This window comes from Sciurus vulgaris (assembly GCF_902686455.1).
Source record: "Sciurus vulgaris genome assembly, chromosome: 12".
Lineage (NCBI taxonomy): Eukaryota > Metazoa > Chordata > Mammalia > Rodentia > Sciuridae > Sciurus > Sciurus vulgaris.
Window position 1 is genome coordinate 103,112,053 of NC_136473.1, and position 23,955 is coordinate 103,136,007.

Below are 23,955 nucleotides of genomic sequence, written 5' to 3' on the forward strand. Positions count from 1 at the left end.
TGAATAGTTCAAGTGCATTTAGTAAATTCAAAATGCTACAAAACTACCACTTGTGTCTAGAATAAAATGGTTGTAAATTTTAATTTACCTCAAGTTCTCCAATAAAACTGCATCTTTGTGGCCGTAATACTGCATGTATAATGAAGCTCAATAAATAAAGATGGAATTGAATATTTAACAGTGGAAAAGAATCTTATGGATTATTTTCCCCCACTTTTTATTACCTAGTTTTAGAAAAAAATGGAATAAAGTATCATGTTCTGGGTGGGCTTATGCTATAGCGTGGGTTCTTTGATATCCTAAGAGTTCATATGTAAAAGGCTCTATTGTCCTGGTGTGAGGTCTTTAGGTTACTGGGGCATGCTTTGGCACAGGACAATGGACCCCAGACTCTTTTTCTTGTCCTCTCTTTGGCTTCCTAGCCATGAGTGGTTTTGCTCTGACACAAACTCTGGCCATGATGTGTTGCCTCACCACAGGCTCAAAAGCTATAGGGCCAGTCAACTGAACATGGACTGGAACCTCCAACACTGTGAGCCAAAATAATCCTTTTCTCTTTTTTTCCTCCATAGCTTTATTGAGGTAAAACTGAAATACAATAAAATGTACATATTTGAAGTATGCAATTTGATCAGTTTTGACATGTATGTAACCAATAAAATCAATATAAAAAGCATTTTCATTACTTTTTTAAAATTTGAAATCATACAAACTGTGTATCCTGCATGATTTATTGCATTAGAAATCAATTACTTGAAGATATATAGAACTCAACCCCCACGTCAACTCTTTCAAAATTAAATGGCACACTTATAAAGAGGTCAAGGAAGAAAGCACAAGAAAAGTAAATAAAAAGTGCTTTGAACTAAGTATTAAAAGCTTAAAATATCAGGATCTCTGGGGTGAAACAGTACTCAGATGAACATTTATGACTTAAATTACTTGTATCAGAAAGAAGCTAGACAAACAAATTATTTTCAAATTCTGTAGCAGGAAGGAAAAAATAAGAGTGGAGTAGAAACAAACAAAATAGAGAAGAAATAATACAGCTAAAATTTCATAAAAATCAAAGAAGTGTAATCAAGAAAAAAGTAAGAACACAAAAACTAATGTCAATGGAAAGGGAGCTGTCAAAATAATACTAGAGATGCTAAAAATATATTGTGGTAATATTACAACTGTATGCCAAATTATGTGATAGCTTACATAACATGGTCTGTATTAGAGAAGGATCCACGTGCTGCTGAGAAAAAAGTATACTCAGCCATTGATGGATGACATATTCCATATGTCTGTTAAGTTTAAATTACCAATTGTACTTTTTACTTCTATAGCTTCTTTATTTAGTTTTTGTTTGGAGGATCTATCCAGTGGTGACAGAGGCATGTTAAAGTAACCAGTATTATTGTGTTGTGGTCTATTTGATTCTTGAGATTGAGAAGGGTTTGTTGTACGTAGATGCTCCATTGTTTGGAGCATAACAAATACTTACAATTGTTATGTCTTAAGCAATATGAAATGTCCTTCTTTACCCCTTCTGATTAACCTTAGCTAGAAGTATACTTATCTGATATGAGAATAGAAACCCCTGATTGTTTATGTGATCCATGTGAATGATATGTTTTTTCCCACCTGTTCACCTTCAGTCTGTGGATGTCTTTGTCTATGAGTGAGTCTCTTGGAGACAGCATATTGTTGGGTCTTGTTTTTGAATCCAATCTACCAGTCTGTGTCTTCTGACTGATGAGTTTAGGCCATTAATCTTCAAGGTTATTACTGAGATACAATTTGTGTTCCCGGTCATTTTGGTTTATTTCTAGCTTTTAATTTGAATTAGTTTCTCCTTTGATTGTCTATTCCTTTAGTGTAGTTCCTCCCTTTGCTGGTTTTAACTTTTTTTTTTTTTTTTTTTTTTTTCATTTCCTTCTCATGGAATAGTTTGCTGAAAATATGTTGTAGTGCAGGCTTTCTAGTTGCAAAATCTTTTAACTTTTGTTTATCATGGAAGGTTTTTATTTCACCTTCAAATCTGAAGCTTAATTCTGCTGGACATAGGATTCTTGGTTGGCATCCATTTTCTTTCAGAGTTTGGTATATGTTATTCTAAGACCTCCTAGCTTTGAGGGTCTAGGTTGAGAAATCAGTTGAGATCCAAATTGGTTTCCCCCTATATATAATCTCATACTTTTCTCTTGCAACCTTTAAAATTCTTTCCTTACTCTGTTAGGCACTTTCATTATAATGTGCCTTGGTGTGGGTTTATTATAATTTTGTACATTTGGGGTCCTGTAAGCCTCTTGTATTTGATTTACCATTTAATTCTTTAGATTTGGGAAATTTTCTAATATTATTTCATTGAAAAGATTGTGCATTCTTTTGGTTTGTATCTCCTTGCCTTCATCTATCCTGATAAATCTTAAATTTGGTCTCTTCATGTTATTCCATAGTTCTTGGAAGTTCTGTTCATGGTCTTTTAACATCATCTCTCTGTGGTCAACTCTATTTTCAAGATTATATATTTTGTCTTCATTGCCTGAGGTTCTGTCTTCTAAGTAGTTTAGTCTGTTGGTGATGCTTTCTATTAAATTTTTAGTTTGGCTTATTGTTTCCTTCATTTTGAGGATTTCTGCTTGGTTTTTCTTCAGAATATCTTTATTGAAGTGATCTTTCACTTCCTGCATTTTCTCTCTGGTTTCATTTCTTATACCATCCTTTACTTTGCAGATCGGTTTAACTATGTACATTCTAAACTCCTCTGACATTTCTTCCACTGTGGTGTCAATGGATTTTTTACTGGAGTATCTTGGTTTGTTTGGGTGATTTGTTCCCTTGCTTTTGCATGTTGTTTGTGTTTCTACCCATCTAACAGTACAGATCTGAGGCAGTAGTGTTTCTATCCTATGAACTTATAGTATCCCTGAAGGTTTCTAGTACCTCAATGTTTAGAGGGGAACAAATAATAACAACCAATGCAAACAATATACTGCATTAAACCAAATAGTTCCTACTATGTTGTCTACAATGTTAATTATCACAATAAACAGAAGTGATATAATCAATTATTGTCTAAAATAAAAACAGCACGTTTGCAAAGGTGTTTGTGATTTCAAATGGTGGACAAGGAGCGAACAGATGTGACATAGGATGTGATGATTATGAGAAAGAAGGAAAGAAGTAAAAAATTAAAGAAAGAATAAAAGAACAATAGTGACTTTTAGCAAAAGAAAAGAGAATCAAGGGTAATAGGAGAAAACTATATATATATGAAGTAAACATTTTTAAAAAACTAAAAATAAAAATAAAAGAATACAAAATAGAACTAAAATATGTTAATCAAACATCCTAGTTCTCACACACACACACACACACACACACACACACACACACAAAACTAATCCATGAAAAATAAATGGCCTCAAAAATGCTAGAAATGAGAAAAAAAAATATGAATATGTATAAATGTCCATGTACCATTAAGGTCACAATTAAACAGAGAAAAAGAATTAAAAAAAAAAAGATTTTGATGAAAAGTTAAAGAATTCTTTCCATTGGAGTTCAAAAGATTTTCAGTTTCTCTTCCAGCAGTTTTAGGTGGATTGTCTGGAGCGTATTGCTCCACCTTCTAGAATGCTGGGTTGGGAGAGGTAATCCCATAGGTGGAATTCCTGGAGGCAGGGTTTAGCTTTATGGGGCTCCAGGCTCTTCAATGAATGCCAATTGGTCTGGAGATTTTAAATCAGTGCCCCTCCAGTGCCCAGTATTTACTGGTCCACTCTGTAAGACTGTACCCCAGGGATCTCCTCTGGGTACCACGTGTGTGGTAGGAGAGAGACCCAATTCTTAGTCCCCTATGCCACCTTCAGATCCCACATTTTCTGGTCTCAGGTTCAGTCTCCAAACAATCTCTCTGCCCCTGCCCTTCTGAGTTCCCGGCCAGATGCGCTTCTCCAAGCTGGTCCTGCAAGCTCGGACTAGAGGAGGAGGGGTAGAGCCAGGTGGGTTTCCATGATCAGTTGTCCTCTATGTGAACCTCTCTCCACATCTGATTTTCTCCTGGCCAATTATGAACACTCTATATCGTGTAGTGTATGTTTTTTGGGCCTGTATTCTGAGCCAAACTCAGGTTTGCCAGGAATTAGCCCCTTGGCTGTCCGCCCCCAGGCAGTGTCTGCAAAATGGTTCCTTCCTTTGTTCTCCAAAGGAAGTGTTTGTGCTGCCTGGAGAGATGGTAGCTTCTCTCCCCCCCCACACACACATGGATACTGTGCAGCGTGTCCTTCAGGTTTGCCAGGCAACTTCCTTGATCTCTAAATGTGGCGTACCCAGACATGCCTTGGCCTCCCCAAAATTTGGGTTCCTTTAATTCCCTTATCCCTCCATTATGCTCATGAAGGGCCCTCTCTGGCTGGAGTTTTTGGTCCAGATGCAGCAATGGCTGTGCAGCTGGGGATTTCCTCCTTATTTTATCATATACAACCTCCTGGGCCCCTGACCTGCTTTGAACATCCAGTTTTAAATTCCAATAAAGGACCCAGATTTTTTTTGTTCACCCACCTTACTGAGAAGCTGCCTTTCTGCGTTCCTGGTTTCACTCCATGGAGCAGCCAGGAACACGACCTCTATTCCACCATCTTGAAAATCTCTCTAATCCTTTTCTCTTAATAAGTTGATTGTCTCAGGTATAGCAGTAATAGAAAACTGATTAACACAGCTTATCACAGAAAGAAAAGATGGAAAGTTCTCTCAGGTTTATATTATGGTAACAGACATTCTGGAATCAATGTTTATAATTTAGCTTTTGTAACATTCAATCTCAATTCATTCATCTCAATTCACTGAGAATTTACTGTGTGTCAGGAACTGTTTTAAGTACTAGGGAATATGTCATTGAAGAAAACAAACAAAATCTCTGCTCCAAGTCTTACATTTGAATATGAGAGACAATAAACATAATAAATAACATATATCATTGTAAAAGGTGGAAAATGCAATAAAAAAATTAGAGCTAGGCAATTAGATGAGATGTTCCAAATATAACTACTAGGTATTCGTCAAAGATGACTGAGAGATATTTGTGTTTACAAGTTTATTACAATTATTTACAAGAGCCAAGATAGGGAATAAACCTAGGTATCCACTGACAGATAAATGGATAAATATAACATGGGAAATGGAATATTATTCAGCTACAAACAAGAGTGAAATTCTATCCTTTATAACAGCATGGGTGGAACTGAAGGACATTATGCTAAGTGAAATAAATTAGGCACAGAAAGGCACAAACACTGTAAGTTCTCATTTATATATGGAAGCTAAATAGTTGATCTCACAGAAGTAGAGAGTAGAAGAGTGGTCACCAGAACATGGGAAGTATTTGGGAGGAGGGAAAGACAAGATGGCTAATGGGTACAAGGTGCAGCTGGGTAGGAGGAATAACTGCTAATGTTCTATACAATAATAAGATGAATATAGCTGACACTGATTAATTGTGTATTTCAGAATAGCTAGTAGAAAGGATCTTGATTGTTCCCCAAAAGAAATTATTTTTTAGTGATGGATATACCAATTGCCCTGATTTAATCATTACACATTGTATACATGTATTGAAATATCACACTGTACCCCATAAACATGTATAATTATGATGTGTCAATAAAAAATAACAGTATATTTTTAAAAAGATGTTCTGGACGAAGATAGGGGAGGAGATGTATTCTAAGGTGAAAGTTGCTCTTAAGAGTACGTGATATGGAAGTAAACTGTTGAGGGAGATGAGAAAATAAGCCTTGCAAATATGTAAGGGAAGAATGTTCCAAACAGAAGGAAAAATTAAGACTAAATTCTTGAGGCAGGAATATGCCTGATGTGTTCAAGGAATAGTGATGAAGTAAGTATGTCTGGGATTTAGAGAGTTGGGGAAGTTAATGACCTTTGAAACCTGGAAGGGTGGAGTTGCCTTTATGGAGAATGTGAGGCATAATACAGATGGCTCCTACACATCCAAATGGCAATGTGCCATGGGCAGATGGATGGAGTCTAGAGCAGAGGGATGTGTACATTTAAGATACAAAATTAGGGGCTGTGGTTGTGACTCAGTGGTACAGCACTTGCCAAGCACTGGGTTCAATCCTCAGCACCCGATATAAATAAATAAATAAATAAATAAATAAATAAATAAATAAATAAATAAATAAATAAATAAAAAGGTCCGTCAACAACTAAAAAATAAAAAGATATAAAATTAGGATTCATCAGCATTAAAGGACATCAAAAGTCATGAAATCCCTAAGGAAGTTAGATCCCATGTGAAGATCTGGAGACAAGAAGAAAAATCTGTAGGGAAGACTCAGGAGGAACCACCAGAGAGGCAGGAGAAAAACTAAAAAAGCATGATGTCATGGAAAGCCCAGTGAAGAAAATGATGTAAGGAAAGGAATGAGTGATGGACTGCCTTGAATGCTACTAAGGGATTAAATAAGATGAGAACTGAGAACTAATCTTTGAATTTAATAATATGGCAGTCACTAGTGAGCTTAACCTGAGCAATTGTGGTGCAGTGGTGTGGGTTGAGGGGCTGGAGACAGCTCAGTGGTAGAACACCTGCCTAGCATGTGTGAGGCATGAGTTCAAAACTCAGCACTGCATAAAACAAATAAATAAAATAAAATAAATAATAAAATAAAATAAAGGTATTATGTCCATCTATAAAAAAAACAAAAAGGGTAAAAATTAGAGACAATGAGTTTAGAAATTTCAAGAATTTAGCAAAAGGGTACAATGAAGCTTATACAGGCCTTTTTTTTAAGATGGAAGAAGAAATAGTAGTATGCTGACAGGAATAATCTGACAGAAAAAATTAAAGATGTAAAAAAGATTGGAAAAAATTATTAATAATATATCTTTAAACAGAATGGCACAAGGGAGAGGCTGACCATAGCACAATGGAAATTTCAACCACAGAAGGAGGAGAAAATCAGACTTAAGGAAACAGCTGCTGGTGGGTAGACATGGTAATGGAGTGTACAGAAGCTCTCTTCTGAGTACTTCAATTTTCTTAGTGAAGCAATAAGCAAAGTAATCAGCTCTATGTGAAGATAATAAAGATGGGATTACAGGTTGAAGAGAGAAAAGGTATGAATAAAAAATCACTTTAGAAAACCATTCCGTACTGTGCTTGTCAGGCTGGTTCAAGATCCTGAACTGTTTTGATTTGTTGTGATAAATAAAATAGTACAGAAACTGAGAAGCAACACACTTGGTGTCATCAGTACAGTTGTTTCATGGTACAGACCTTCTTCCACAAATATATATTATTTTTGTAATTCTACTCCTTTTATCCCTATGTTATGTTGAATATACTTATTGACTTTCATGTCTGTTAAATCTAATAAAAATTCAAGCTTTTATATTTTATTTCACTTTTCTAAACAATTCATTTTATTGTACTTTATTGATCATGATGGGGTAGAGTGGAGGGCCAACAGATCTTTCACCACAGATAGATTGAGAAGCACTAATCCAATAGGGTGGGACAGTAATTAAAAATGTTCTGTGATTGCCAAGCAGCATTAGGGGTTCCAAAGAAGTTTGCAGCCATTAGTTCAAAGACCAGTCAGCAATGTGGTGTGCTTTTCTCCAGACACATTAAGCTTCGTGGACAAAGTTCAGACAAATACCTGAGATGGATCAACTTATGAGGAGAGAAGATTTATTTTGGCTCATAGCTTCAGAAAGTTCAGTTCATGGTCGCTTGAAACTACTGCTGCTAGGCTTGTGGCAAGGCAGTACATGGTGGCATGGTAGAAGAGGCTAATTCAGCTCTTGGTGGCTGGGAAGCAAAGAGAGATAGGAGGGGTCGAGCTCACACTATCCCCTCTGAGGGCATGCTCCCAGTAACCTAATTTCCTTCTATTAGGCCCCACCTACGAGAGGTTCCACCACTTCCCAATAAGCTTTTAGCACAGTAACCTTTGGGGGATATTTAAGATCCAAATCATAACAAGAAAGAAGATTTAAATGAACTATCACTTTATCAGCTGAATAAAATGAAACAAGAGAAAGGCAAGGAAATAATATGCAAGGGAATGATTAGAATGACTATGAAATGCAGGCTGCATGAAGAGGGAAGAAAGGACATCATAGCTATGAGGCAGGAAAGTGAGAGAATCAAGAGGTATAGATCCCAGAAGGCTTGAAGGGTTATTGGAATAAGAAATAAGCTAGAAAGACAGGAGAAGGTCAGAGAGTAAGGTATACATAACTGAGAATATGAAGGACTTGTAGCAATAAGGTGGAATAGGGAAATTCTTGGAGGAGCAGTTCAAGGAATTCAGAGTGTGTTCTGCAGATATTGGAATCATAAAAATTAAACTGTGTAGATAGTAGTGACACAGAAGATAAAATCAACAAAAAATGAAGAGGAGTGACAAGATAAGATTAGGGGAAGACTGGAGAATGAATAAGATTCAGAGTTTGAGCATTTTAGGGAAAACAGGGAGAACAGACAGGAAGCAGCCATGAAAGGAGAAGATATCTAGTCCAGGCAGCATGGTATGAGTTATGGGAAAAAAAAAAACAGCCACACTTTCACAGGACTTCATGGAAGACAGTGGCCTTAGGAAACATTTTGGTTCTCATGAGATCAAGAATTTAAGGGACCCCTCCAGAGAAGATGAAGAAATGGCTGATTTTGCTAAGGATGGGCTATGAGTTAAACCAGGTACAGTGAAGGGTTCAAGAGGTGGGAAAAAATTAGTGGAAGACAGGGTCAGAAAGGGAATACACAGAATCACAGAGAGAATGAAGTATCTGGAATAGGGTTTTCCAGATATTTAGAGCCACTTAAAATAACTGGCACAAAAGAGGATAAAGTATATAAGAAATTGTTTCAGAAAATTATTTATCATGGAAAGTTATTTTAGGAGACAAATAGGGGCCCTGGCCTAGGTGATTCAATTGTCCAGGAATAGTTAATCAATGGATTCTATCTTAGTTCTGGTTAAGGGACACTTCTTGACCTTATTCTATCTATTCTTAAGCTAAAGCACTAAACTAAATAAAATGTGGGTGTTTTAGTCAGCTTTTCATTGTTGTAACAAAAGACCTGACAAGAACAATTTTAGGAGGAAAAGCTTATTTGGGGATTCATGGTTTCAGAGGTCTTAGTCAATGGACAGCTGGCTCCATTCCTTAGGGCTTGAGGTTAGGCAGAACATCATGGTGGAAGGGTGTAGTGAAGAGAAGTGGCTCAAGACATGAGGATGAGGAAGCAGAGAGATACTCTACTCGCCAGATATAAAATGTATACTCCAAAAGGACACCCCCAATGCCCCACCTTCTCCAACCATACCCTATCTGCCTTCAGTTACCACCCAGTTACTCCCATCAGGGGATGAATTCACTGATTGGGTTAAGGTTCTCATAACCTAATCATTTCAAGTCCAAATCTTCTTGCATTGTCTCACACATGAGCTTTTAAGGAACGCTTAATGCCTAAACCATAACATTGGGTAAGGAGGAAAATGACAAATGGTTTGTTTACATGATTCCTTGTTAAGAAATCTGATGAAAATCTGCTGACAGAATAGGTTGGTATAAATTAATATTTTGAATTATGTGTATATTTAAATTAGATAATCAGAAATTTTCTCTACTAATAGTCACTCATTCTACTCATTTTTATTATGTATCTACTCAACACAGCTACACATATAAAACTGTTGTAGAAAAGGCTGGTGTTTATTAAATTATTTTAATAAAATAATATTAAAATGCTGGAAAAGGGGCTGGGGAGATAGCTCAGTTGGTAGAGTGCCTGCCTTGCAAGCACAAAGCCCTGGGTTTGATCCCCAGCACCGCAAAAAAATAAGATAAAATAAAATAAAATAAAATGCTGGAAAAGGGTCATGGGCAGAGAGATGGTAACAAAAGTAAGAGACATTTTTCAATGTGTAGAGTAAAAGAATTAGCAAGCTCTTCATGGAGGTACATTAGCTGGCCCCTTTTAAGCAAGCACTGCCTATTAAAATATGAGAAAAAACTAGAACTGCTTCATTGTTGTTGCCTTGCCTTTACCAAATTGAAACATACTCAATAAGGGAAGAAAAGGGACAGGGAGAGATGAGCAAGATAAGAGAAAAGGAAGGTAGGAATTCACAAATGAGAATTAAGAAACATGTTTCCTGTTCACCGCTTCTAAATATACTTTTTTTAGGAAGAATGATTTACTGAATATAGTATATTCTACCTACATCTTTCTAGTTATTTATATATTGTTGGCAATCAATCTTCTTATTAAATCAGGAATTTTCTTCTCTATTCCTCCCATTCTGCCTCTTCTTTTTCAAGATCATAGTCACTTATTGTTTTTATGTAGTAGAAACAGATTATTTTATGGCCCTACCAAACCAGAGTGATATTAATCATCAATAAGCAAATGACTGATTTGGATATGGAAGAACAAATACACTGTAATAGTTTGAGGAGTAAAGTGCTAGCAGCGTAAGTTCAAGAGGAACAGACTGTGTCCCGAAAATGTGAAGTCTGTGTGGGTTAATTTCTGCCTGCCTCTCTAGTCCTTTGCTCCCTTATTATGTGTCTTATGAAGCTGACCTCTATGCAACATATCAAAGCAATCTTTTCCTGCCTACAAGTTAGATTTGGCCAACAGGGACAATGGCAAGAAATCAGAAAGCAGCAGAAGGGAGAAGGTTTTTTCTCTCTTCTTTCCTTCTTGTTGGCCATTTGTGTTCTGGTAAAGGTTGTGTTCTTTTTTATATAAACGCTGCAACTGTCTTGCAGCCTCTCAGACAACTATAATTCTCTGGGTTCCAGAAACCTTGAACCCTTCTCTTTCCCTGAGGTCTGGGGTTATACCTGCTTTCTGCTCTTAGTTCACGGGTACTTCACCACGCTTTGACATGTCCCTTAAGCTGCCCAAGCAACTGTAAACTGTTAAACCTCTTTTAATTAATACGCTGAGTATGACAATTATTCTTGTTAGTAGGCAGAAAGATAAAATTTCCAGTGGCTCCTAGAGGGGACCATTTGCTCCTCATTCCAAATTTCTCAACTCACTATCTCTTTTACTGTTCCTTAGTGAACATTCAGCCCTATCTTGTGGAATTCACCCCATCATGGCAGTAATAGCACATCATCATAACATTTAGCAGTCCTTCAGCTTATCCATGGTCTAGAATTGCTACAGCCTCTATTTATATAACGTAACTTATAAAAACAAAAATCAAAGCTAGATAGATTCAGGCATTTGCTCAGAAAAGAGAAGTAGCTTTCTATCTCACCTCCTTCTCCTTGTTGAGCAACACCAACTGGCTGTCTGTGAGGATGCAGTACTTCCTCTCCCATGTTGTTGTCTCAGTGTAGGGTGACTGACCACAAGACAGACGATGAGTAGGTGGTCCTTTCACATCTGTGTATCAAAACAGAAAAACGAAAGTAACAAATCATTATCCTGCTTAGTAAACCAGTATTTCCCTTTTTAAAAAATTTTTAGTTGTAGATGGACACAATACTTTTATTTGTTTAGTTTTATGTGGTGCTGAGAATTGAACCCAGTGTCTCACACATGCTAGGCAAGTACTCTACCACTGAGCTACAACTACAGTCCAGTAAACCAGTATTTCAAATATAAGATTCTTCAAAGTCAAATTAATAAAGGTGAGTCTAAAAACAAAGCTCAATAGTAAACTGAAAACTTCCTCTTGGCGGGGGGGAAGGTTATACACAAAAATTTGGCCTACAATCTGCAGAGAAGATGGCTGAAACACTCTAGGAAAAACTGTTAATACAAACTTGATATAGTAATCACACTGTATAAACACTAAAATAATTGCTTCAGAGTTAAATTGGTATCATTCAAAATAAAAAGATTCAGAGGTAAGAACAAAAGGTATAGTGTCTAGTCTACAGGAGGAAGATAAACACGTTACATGTATACTTGAGAATGACCCAGAACAGAGAGTACAGTTATTGGCGGACTATGTCTTAAAAAAAGCTTTAAGAATTGGAAATGTTTAAATAATAGTCTATTACCACTAGAGGCCAGTAAGATCTTAAAAACAGAAAATAATGTCCTCAAGGAGAGATCTAAATGAATTGCCATCATGTTTCTTGAGGTAGAGATACCTAACATTAAAGCAAAATGTCTCCACAATTTCCAAGTGCTTCAATTCCCTTTAAATACCAACTGGTTACTATTATCTTTGCTATTTTATTTTTTTTAATATTAACTGTTTACTCATTATGAGGGCTGTTGTAAAATCTGGAATATATATTAACCTTAAATACACATTAGATCCATTAAATAAAGTTTTTATGACAGTTCAAAGTACATTAAAATTTCTTAAGCCACAAAAGACTAATTCCTCTCAGGAGTTGACTACAGTGATTATTTTAAATGCACTATTTATTACTATTTAGCTATTATGCTAGGGGAGCAATAAACCAAAGAGATTGGAAAACAAATACCCATGAGGGCAGAAGAGTTGTAAATCATAAATAAGCACACTATGTCTATTAATTATCATTGCTTTCTGTCTTTTCACATGATGATAGGTATTACTGGCATTGACTTAAATAAGTCCAAATGATTTCCTAGTTATCTTATACTATAATACAAATCAGCATAATTATACCCAGATTTCTTTGAAAAATGAGCAACAAGTTAGTAATTAGAGTAGTTAGGAGCGTATATCTCTTCCTACATCATTTTGTGTCCATTATTTATTCTTCCCTGTTCCTTCTGGTGTAACTTCCTATCCTCTCTCAGTCTGTCTAAACTTACTGCTCTACAGGTTTTCAGGGAACTTATCAACTTCCCCAAAGATAATTCAATGTCCTAGAAGCAATATTATTACTAGAGTTGTGCTAAACATGTAACTAATTCTTAGGAACTTCAAAGTTATGTCAGTATTGATTATCTTCACATGATTTGAACAAAAAAATGGGTTAGATTTTTATTACAATGTGCTTTTATTTCTGAAGTCAAAAACTAAGACAACCTCAACAGAGAGGGATGTACCCATTTAATGTGGAAATACACTGGTTTTATAGCCCAGACTAGTTTTCATTCAAGGGACTAACTTTATTATATAAGTTAGCCACAGATACTCTATAAAAATTAAAATACAAGATACTGTATTTATAGCATAACCTAAGTTTCCTGACAAAAAATAAATCTGTATCATCAATGAATTTAAGGAAACCTAAATTCCTTTCTTTGTATGATCCTGAATAACTCTCTTAAAGCCTCACTATAATGTTCTCTTTGTCAAATTTGAATTTTGCTGTAATTTTCTCGTGGTACTGTGAAAACAAGACAATATCTCATAAAACACTCTGGGACCCTGAACAACTTGTTTCTAGTGCCAAATGTGATATGAAATAGGAAGCAATTAAATAGGGACCAATACCTCTATACTTTTAATTTTTTTTTCTAAATGGAGAAACTGATCAGTAATCCAATAAGTGGTACAATTTCATACTTTTTTTCTATCTATAGATAATTCCCATTTTTTGATTATTTGATAAGAATGCACAGAAGAAAACAAAGACAGAATAAGCTAGTATTTTTGTTCAGTTTAGCACTTTTGTATTAGATTTAAGAAACACTTTAATAATATAAAATAATAAGACTTTAAAGTAATCTACAGATCTAATTTACTCATTTTATCATGTCCTCATTTCCTTAGCTAATTGAAGGTCTGATAGCACATAAGCCAGGCCTACATGCTGTGATTATATGAACAGGACAAGTTCAGATTTTTGCCCTATTTCACCTTACCAGTTCTTCCAATCTTTAGTTTTTGCTCTAGTGATTTACTTCTAATTTCTGATTTCCAATTATTTTTAGTATCTAAAATTCACAAGAGAAATGATAACTAACAGAATCACAAAGAAGTATCTTAATAGCAAAATTAGAAACAATTTTAGATTTGCTCAATCCTATCCCTGTGAGAATACTAAGGACATTACATGCTGACCTCATTACAAAAATTAAATAACCTTAGAAACATTTAAAAAATCAGAGGTAACTTAACAGATTCTTTAGAAGGCACTTCTTTAAAACTGGATATTTTTCTGTGGATGAACAGTTCAAGATTTTTTTTTTTTTAATCTCATGATTTCTTGAAACTCTTGAAAAGTATCAAGAACTTCAAAGAGGGTTTATCTATGTGGGTCATATCAGAATTTAACATATTTAAAATTAAAACATTTTTGAAATATGTATTCATTTAACAATAACAAACCTAGTATATACTAACATAAAAGCACATTTTAATGAATGTTAACTATTTTCCAAAAAAATTAGTGATACATTTTTACATATATCTTTAAAGACTGGTTGACTAGAAGACATTCTGGTTATTTCTGTTTCTATATCAATTTATTGTCTTATGTGGTTGATGAGTAATAAGACTTAGCAAGACTGTCTCAAAGAGTTGGAAAAGGTAAGAGTATTTTAATAGTATTTTCAGAATTATGGATATTATTCTTTAATACATTACCAAAACTCAGTAAGCATCTGCCTTTAAAAGTCAATACAATGTGGAATCTGAAACCACATCAACAGACTTTGCCTATTATTACATTAAAAATCAGTGGTCTGCCTTGTTCTTTGAGTGACTCTTTTCCCTTATGTATGAGATATTAAACATCATACACTGATCATTTAGAAAATATTGGTTAACTCAGATTTGCAGATCTTCCAAATGTTGACACTTTTCATTATATACTATCAAAAAACTCACATCCCTCAATCTTCCCCCAAACCTTGATCTCATCAGAAATGTCTTTAAATACTGAGAAGCTGTCAAAGTCAAGGTTGTATATATGAGTTCTCCAAAATTCTGATTTTCATTTTAGTCATGAATTTTATCTTTAGCAATAAATACTGCTGGTTGTTTCCATAGAAGTGACAGAAAATATCTGGCATATAGCAAACACAGAATAACCATAATCTGTCTTCCAGTTTTATTATAAAATATAGTTTAAACCTAGCAGAACAGTGGCTCCTGGGGTTCGAGGGTTCCACAGATCACACGTTAAAATAAACACTGCTTAGACAATACGACATTAATGAAGGATTCTAAGAAAATCTGGCCATATATACTGGTAGTGGTGGCATGTGCCTATAAAGCTCAGCTGCTTTAGAGGCTGAGGCAAGAGGACCCAACTTCAAGGTGAGTCAGACTCTGTCTCAAAATAAAAATTTGTAAAAGGTTGAGGACATAGTGGGCAGGGGGAGGGAAGGATAGAAGATCACTGGATTATACAAAGGGGAATGAAGGGAAGGGATGGGGGAAGGGAACAGGAAAGACAGTAGAATGAATTGCACATAACTTTCATATGTTCTTATATGATACATGACCAGTGTAACTCCACATCATGTACAATCACAAAAATGGAAAGTTACACTCCATGTACAAATGATACGTCAAAATACATTCTACGGTCATGAATAACTAAAAAGAACAAATAAAAATTTTTAAAAAGGGTTGAGGATATAGTTCAATGGTAAAGTTCATGCCTATACCTGTGAGGTCCTGGGTTCCATCCCCAGTACTGGAAGGAAGGTATGGAGGAAGGAAGAGAGAGGAAAGGAAGAAGAGATTGAAGAGGAAGGAGGGAGGAAGGAAGGAAAATCCAGCCATATTTTATAAGATGAAGTAAGTGGGGAAAAGATCAGAGGTCTTAATAAATGCAGGACTAATGTGATTAAAGACAATTAGAATCTGCACTAAATTGGTCACAGAAGAAATAGTAAGAAAGGAACCATGTGAGTCAGATTTTTTGAAATAGAAGTCAACAGGACTAGTAACTCCAGTTGAGGTAAAAGAATATCATAAAAGAGATCAAAGAATAAAAGAGCAAGTGATATAAATACAAATTGATAAATGCTCATAAAGTAGGTTATGTAATTATAACTCTGCTTTAGTTTCAGCAAGAAAGTCCAACACAGATGGTTTTCAAAAAAAGGACGAAAGCAAAAGAAACTCATTTAAAGAATTCAGTGAAATCCATTATTTGCAAATAATTTCAAAATACTAGGTTATTTAGTATACAAATAAAATCAAACTCTGGGTCCCTTCAAATAAATATAAACTGAGTAACTACTTGGCAAGGAAACGATGACAACAGATCGCTCTTGTGTTAACCCTTCCTTGTGAAGGAAGCTAAAAGGAGCATCCAATACATGATGATGAACCAAAGTTACATGATAGAACTGAAAATTCCACTACACATGTACACAAGTAACTTTTTTTCTCAGAAGCAACTTGTCTCTTCCAGACTTAGGAAAGGGTTAAAAGATTTACAGTAGCAAAGTAAACAAGATCTGACTGAAAGCAGAAATAGGGGTAAGCAGGAAAGAACAGACCTGTGGCCCAAATATGGAAACTGTCAAAGAAAAACAAAAATGCTTAGAAACATTTTTTTATTTTTTTAAATCTTATAGCTCCTTAGAAGTTCATCTGAGTTTCTGAATTGCACTAAGTACTAGCCCACATGATTTCTTATTTTTTATTTTTTTAGTTTTGGTACTGAGGAACCCAGGGACACTTTATCATTGAGCTATATCCCCAGGTCTTTTTATTTTTTATTTTGAAAGATAGGGTCTCACTAAATTGTTGAGACTAGTCTCAAGTTGTGATCCTCTTGCCTCAGCCTCCCAAGTTGCTGGGATTACAGTTGCACCCAGTGCTCTGGATTTTTTTTTTTTTTCTTTTAATTCTCATAAATTAAATGCAACTGGTAAAATCCTGAGCCTATTTATTGCTTTCCAGAGCAAGTTTTACAAAACTCTTATGAACAATCTTCCAGTTAATATAAACCATAACATTTCATTCATTCTTGATTGCCTTTCATCAATTCTTAATGCTATCCTTACACAAACATACACACACACACACACACACACACACACACACACACACACACACGACATAGTTTTGGGAAATCTATTCAGGGGAGACTTTAATACACCAAAAGAGAAACGTGTTCTCAAAAATTAACTGGCATAAACTGCGGAAGTTTGAACTGTTGTGGAAAGATATTATCTGTACTTTCATGTGTCTGTTTTTATTCCTACTCCAGAGCTAATCTGGCTTAGAAATGGCAAATTCTTCTGAATTCTAAAATTTCAATGACTAAATTTGTTTGGTCATTATTCAAAACACAAAAAATACAAAAAATGCTTTGTAAAGGTTCAGAATTAATTATCACATTATTATAGAAGCAAAAATATCCAAATAACTTTTAAGACATATTGTTACTATATATCTTAAATTGCTAAAAACAGTAATTGCTTTAAATAAAGTTACTTTTCTTTTAACTAAAACAATGTTCAAAACAGTTTTAATAGACATTTATGATTAATATCATTTACAGGACAATTTACAAGATATATTTTTAATGGCAATTATTTTTCTGATACATCACAAAATCCTTGTCCTTGCCACACAGCTTTTAAAATACAGCATATATTTGGATATCTTCTGTAGGCAATTTCTGCTATGGTAGAAGAAATAATGTTAAAAGTTCACCTATGGAGATAATTCTCAACAATGACAATGATGGTAATATGTTGCTGAGGAGTAGCCTACAGTACAGGAGATATATGACCAAACTATTTTATAAATGTATTAATTCAGTCTGCTTAAGAGCTAATAGCTGCCATCAACTAAATATCATTCTTAAAGCACAGAAAGGAATGGCAAACATATGGGTCACTAAAACAGTTTAATGTTATTTATTTTATTTCTTCATTTCTTTATACCATCCATATTGTGTCATAGTGTCAGAAAAAAACCCTATTACTAGAATAACAAACAAAAATTTTCTTAGACTGATAACTATCCAAAACACATTATCTATGAACTTTGCTTTGCCCTGATATCCAGCGGAATGGCAAATTACAATTCATGCAAATTAACAGTCCCGGTAGATTTAAATTTAACTACATGCACCTTGATCGACAATAAGGATACCAGTAAAGGATTCAGTGTGCTAATATAAAATCATTAGGTCAGAAATGTTTGGCTTTATGGAAATAGTCTTAATTCTTGCATTACAAAGTCACTCTGAGACTTAAACTGTTTGTTAAAATGAATTTGTATTGTGTCTTTTAACTTCAGTGAACCTTTTCATCCTTCTCCTTAACTATAAAGACTTAATTTCCATGCTACTTCATCACTGGGGCCTAGTCAATAAATCCCTGACGTTCACCTTCTTACGAGAAAGAGAGGGAAGAGAAAACATAGTATACTTCTTTCTGTTGAGTAATCTTTAGGCTAACATTTGCCAAGAGTCCCTTTGTAGCTTCCTTCAGTCCCAAAAGCACAATTCAGCATGGCGGTTACAATTCTGCTCTCTCACAGGACAGAATGAGTTATCTGATAACAGAGTAATAAATTTCTTGAAGGTATGACACAGAGTAGGCAATCTCATGTTTGACAAAGGAAACATTTCTCTTTAGAGAAGACCTCAGTTTATTTAGCTGCTATCCCCTACATATCTTAAGATGGCTAGGAAGGGGTACAATTCCTATAATGATTCTACCTTTCTTCTCTCTCCCTTCCACATCATGCTTCTGCTTGCAGTACCCCAATCACATATGCCATGAAAAGGAAGGCAGAACAGATCACATGGTTTTCTTCCTCTTCTTAGACATGAATTAGAAAGAATATATCCCATAATTCTCAGGAAGGACCAAGCACTGCCTAAGCAATATATGGCCTGGATAACTGAAGTGGAATAATGCCAATGTCAAGATGACAGCAGTCCACTGAAAAATTACTCTTCAGTCCCAACAGACAGATACATCTATAGATCATACTAAATCTCTTAAACAGAAAAATATAAAATGCTCAAAGCAAAACAATACATTTATATATTAATCTCTAGAAGAAAAAAAAAAAGTCCATATGAAAGTTCTTTGAAGTGAGGTCTTATGCTCATTTAAGAACATACCATTTGGCCCTTAAAACACGAAAAACATACTGTGGTGTTCTACTATTGAATAATCAAAACTCAAGATCCTTTTCATATCTCACATTTCTGTTACTGGTAGAAAAATGAACTATACTGAGAACTTCAGACACCATTTAGCACACATTCAATTTGCTGTATTTAGTACTTCTTTCTATATTAATATACCCCCATGCTTGCTTCATTTCGTATTAAATCTCATCACTTTCCTTTAAGGGCAGCTGCTGTGGGGAGAGACTTCGAGCTTTTAAAGGAATGCAATTCTTAGAGAAGAGGGGAAAAAACAATAAGTAGTTTACCAGTATTGAGAGATCAGTTTCCAAGCTTTAAAGACTGGCTACACAGTCAAAACTGTGATATTGCCTTGCTATTTAAGAAAGCAAAAGAAAGCAAACTGCATTAAAAACAAAACTGTCAAGAGTCTGACAGCATTAAAAATCATTAATAGGTCTACCTCTATCTGCAGTGTCAACTGGAAGAGAATTCATAGCTAAACACTCTTCTTCTCTCAATTGTGATCTGTTTGAATCACAAATTACTAGGAGTACAGTCAAAACCATCCAGGAGCTGCACAGCTTCCTCTAAAGAATCCCATCAGTCACTCACTGGTAAGTAAACAGCCCAATTCATGAGCTCTGCCTTGATACAACCTAGCTGACTTGCATTAGAAGTGAAAAAACCTTGCTTTTCATCAAAAAGACCTCAAGTAAGTGGAAGGGAACGAACACCTAAAGTGAAGGCAATAAAGCAGTAAGATTTAGCTTTTTCTCTGCAATATGATCAACATGAATAGAACACACTGATCAACAGGAATAGAACAGACATTCCTCTTCTACAAATCTAATTCATTCCTGAAAACATGCTGGATGGCAAATTCTCACATAAACAAAAGGCTAAATTCTATTGTTTTTACTTATTCATTTATTATTTTAAAATTTATTTTGATGGCACTGGGAATTCAAGCCAGGGTCTTACACATGCTGACTTCTACCACTGAGCTATACCCCCAACCCTATTCTATGATTTTAAGTGGAAAAAGAAAATTTAGTTCAAGTTCATCTAAAACTCCCAAGTAAGGCTTGGGGATGCAGTTCAGTGGTAGAGCACTTGCCTAGCATATGTGAGGCTTTGGGTTCAATTCCCAGCAGTGAAAATTTTTTTAAAAATTAAAACTCCCAAGTAATTTCCCCAAATATTATTAAATATTCTTTAATCCCTATGTAATCTATTGAAAAGCTCCATATTTAAAATGCTAATGCAAACTCATTTAATATTTAATGAACTTCCTAGTACATTTATATACAGTATATAGTATATCATATATAAGAAGTTAAATTCCCTCTACACCACAAACATTAGGTAAGTAAACAAAGACAATAATTTGTTAAAGATACAATAATAAATACAAAAGGTCACTAAGAATAAAGTTACAGGGCTTTCTAAAACTAGTACCACTATCATAGTTGTCTTTATTTTTTTCTCATAAGTACATAAAATTCACAGGCATAACACATGTGGACACATGGAAGGCCTAGATTATGTTTTCTCTCTGTTCATCTTTTGCCTATTGTTAGCCTTTATCATTTCTACCTTCTAAGTCAGAGCTTTCCTAATTCTCCAAGGTTTACCTACTTTCCATAGGCTTTTCCATTATCTTAGAAGATACTAAGGTTGCACAAAACCTTTGACAAGACCACAAAACAATCCTTTTGGGAAAGCTGGCTGATACAGGACAATACACCTACTTAATATTCTCTTACCCAGATTTGTTGGCAACTTATATTTTTCGCTCAAATACACACTAGGCTGTCTTTTAGTAATATTTTTATTGTACAGTTAATTTTAGGTTAAAAATATCTAAGCCCTTATAGCAAATATTTGGATAATGAGTTCAGATGTCAAGGGATAAATTTACATTACAGAGAATAAGGAGAGAAGAGTGAAGATAAGGAAGAAATGATGAATGAGGATCAGGCAGAAGAAAAAACAAAGGTCATCGGGAAAAGAAATGCAAAGAAGAGCAAAAGGAAGTTCTCTGGAAAACAAAAGATTTGAAAGCTATCTCAGAGATCAATAAATCATACTTTCTCTAATCAGATTAACAAAACGTTGTATCTAGATTTTTTTCTAAGTATATCAATAAGCCTCTCCTTGGTTTTCTTTTTGTTGTTGATGTTCATTTGCTTACTTTAAATTTTGTATTTATTTACTGTGCATAAAACACTGCATTCAAGTCTGGGGATATGACAAAGACAAATCTATTTATTCACTGGGCTTATGGAACTTAAATTTAGTAGCATCAAATAGTGTACAATCAGAATACAAATAAATAAGAACATTTCTGATTTAAAAAAAAAAAAAAAACACTCAAGAAGCATACAGGATGCCTGAGAACATTTAATAAGAGCAATGGACTTAACCTGGGCATTACTACAGTTGGGAAAACAGGAGGAGGTAGAAGGAAGTGTAGATATTAGGTATTTCAAGCAAATGAAACGCAGAACCCAAAACCCTTGAGGAAGAAAGCAGCCCTGTGAAGCACATGGCGTGAGGAACCGAGTGCAGAAGTAAAAGGCTGGTGACCCATAATCCAGAGTAAGGATATTGATCTTCATCCTAAGAACAGGAGAAGCCCCTGAAGGGTTTTAACTAGAAGAGAGAGATGCCACTACTGATTTGTATTTTTGACAGGTGAATGTGAGTTTCATTACTAAAAAGAGAAATTCTAGAAGAACAACAGATTTGAGAAAGAAGCTGATAATTTAGTTTGGTTCATAATCAATCAGAAAAAAATCAAACCAAATGTTTTATCAGTCAGATTAGGTCCAAAATCCCTAACCCTGGACTTCAGAAGAATCTGGAATTGCAAAAGCTCTACAAATACGCTACTCAAATTTCATTTTAAGAAATATATGGCAGCTAACCAGGTTAAAATGGCATATTGAAAATAAGTAAGTTCACTGCCTCTCAAGATCCTATTAAAACTAACAATTTATTTATGTATGGAGTGACAGCAAAATACACCAAGAAGTATTCAAGAACAGAAATAAAGTAAAATATATAAAAGTTTAGAAGTTAGGAAGAATTTGTTCAAGCAGTAATTGACTTGGCAAGACTGAGAAAACCCTAGGCTATGAGTAAGGAAAGCTAAGAACTAACCCAATTTATACCACAGAATCTCCCAGAAAGAAAAAAAAAAAAAAGTTGGAGATAAGCCAGCATTAAATATCTCTTAATGGATAAAAGAGCTGATCTAAAATAAGAACCAGGTAAAAATTGGTTTAAAAGATAATTATAGTTCCGAAATCACCTCTCCAATTCATCCTATAGGAAAATGTCCTTCCCAGTCCAGGTAAAAGGATGGAGGTAATCTCTTTTACCCGGGTAAAATAAATGGTAGACTAAAAGGCAACTGTCACAGATGAGAAAAAACATACTTAAAATATACAATGAATGTTAAAAGTGCTTCCCCCGCAAGTTGTCTTCAACCCCCAACAGACTCTCAGAACTAGTAGTTAGACCTCCATAATCCAGGCAGGGGAACAGCTTTTTCGGTGTCAGATTAGCCCAAGATGAAAGAACTAAAGATACTAACATGAAGGCTCTCCCAGTGACCAGCCCATCAGGATCACCTCACTGGAGCTCACACTGAGCTCTTACAGTCAGCGCTCTAGACTCAGACTCATTCTCCGCAGACAAAGAATATTACAGCTCAGAGGAAAGCTCCTGGCATGGAAATATATAGATTTAAATAAGTAAACAAACATATAGAACAAAAAACATAAAAACAACCTGAAGGAGACATGAATCATAAAGGCAGAAAACAAATATCATTATTCTAAAAGAAATATGAGAAGTGGCATCCATGTAACAAAACAGGACAATTTTTTTTCAATAAAAAGCAATATTCATACAACTAAACTGAGCTTTTACATATTAAAAAAAAACAAAATTTAGTAGTAGTATTAAAAGATAAAATTCAGAAAACAGAACAAAAAGACAAGTGAAGGAATAGAAAAAAAAAAAAAAAAACTGAGATAAGAAAATTAAGAACCAATCCAAGAGGTTTAAGGTTAAAGTAGTAGAAAAGGAAAAATAGGAATGAGAAAATCATTAGTGAAATTTCTCAGTACTAAAGGATATGAGTTTTCAGATTGAAATCCACTGAGTGCCAAGAAAATCTGATGAAAACAGATACCTACCAAAATACATCCTAAGAAAAAACATCCTACATTCAAAACATCAGAAATAAGAAAGGATCTGAACTTCTCAAGAGCAACACAGGAACTGCAAGACAATGGAAAGGGTTCAAAGTTCTGAGAGAACAGTATTCTCAACCTAGCTTATTCACTTAACCAAACTAACAATCAACTGTGAGGATAAAAATAATTTAGGTATGCAAGGTCTCAAAAATGTTACCTACTACATACTGTTTCTCAGGAAGCTACCGAAGATAATCTACTCCAAAATGTATCAAAATAAGGGGGCATCTTTGTCTATTTTGACTCAACACATTTATTTTCATAGTTTCAGAGGATGGCAAGTCCAAGAAGAAGATGCCAACCAAGTTGATTCCTAATGTGAGCTCTTTTACTAATTTGTAAATGATGGCCTTCTCATTTTATCCTCACATGGGGAGTAGAGAGAGAACTCTGGTGTCTCTAGCTTTTTTTTTTTTTTTTTTTTTTCTTTCTTTCTTTTTTTTTTAAATAAAGGCACCACCTCTGTGGAATTAGGGCTTTACCCTTAGGACATCCTCACAGGCCCTATTTCCAAATACTGTCACATTGAGAGAGAGGGGTCCAACATAAAATAACTTTGGGGCAGATGCAAACATTCAGTCCACACCAGGGAGAAAACCAGGAAAACAAAAAAGTACACAATATTTAAAAATAAGTGCTCCAAATCAGAAGAGAAGCAAAGAATATCTCAAAATGTTGATGAAGATAA

At 34.9% G+C, this 23,955-nt stretch overlaps 1 protein-coding gene across 5 annotated transcripts in view; it reads right to left on the bottom strand.

Moving 5' to 3' along the window:
• RASAL2 (RAS protein activator like 2) overlaps positions 1-23,955 on the bottom strand; it is a 363,735-nt gene that overhangs the window by 179,818 nt on the left and 159,962 nt on the right. For all 5 annotated transcript variants that reach the window (XM_079105905.1, XM_079105907.1, XM_079105906.1 and 2 more), the window contains exon 2: positions 11,301-11,428. In XM_079105905.1, coding sequence (XP_078962031.1) covers positions 11,301-11,428 — 128 coding nt within the window. The remainder of the gene's footprint in view (positions 1-11,300; positions 11,429-23,955) is intronic.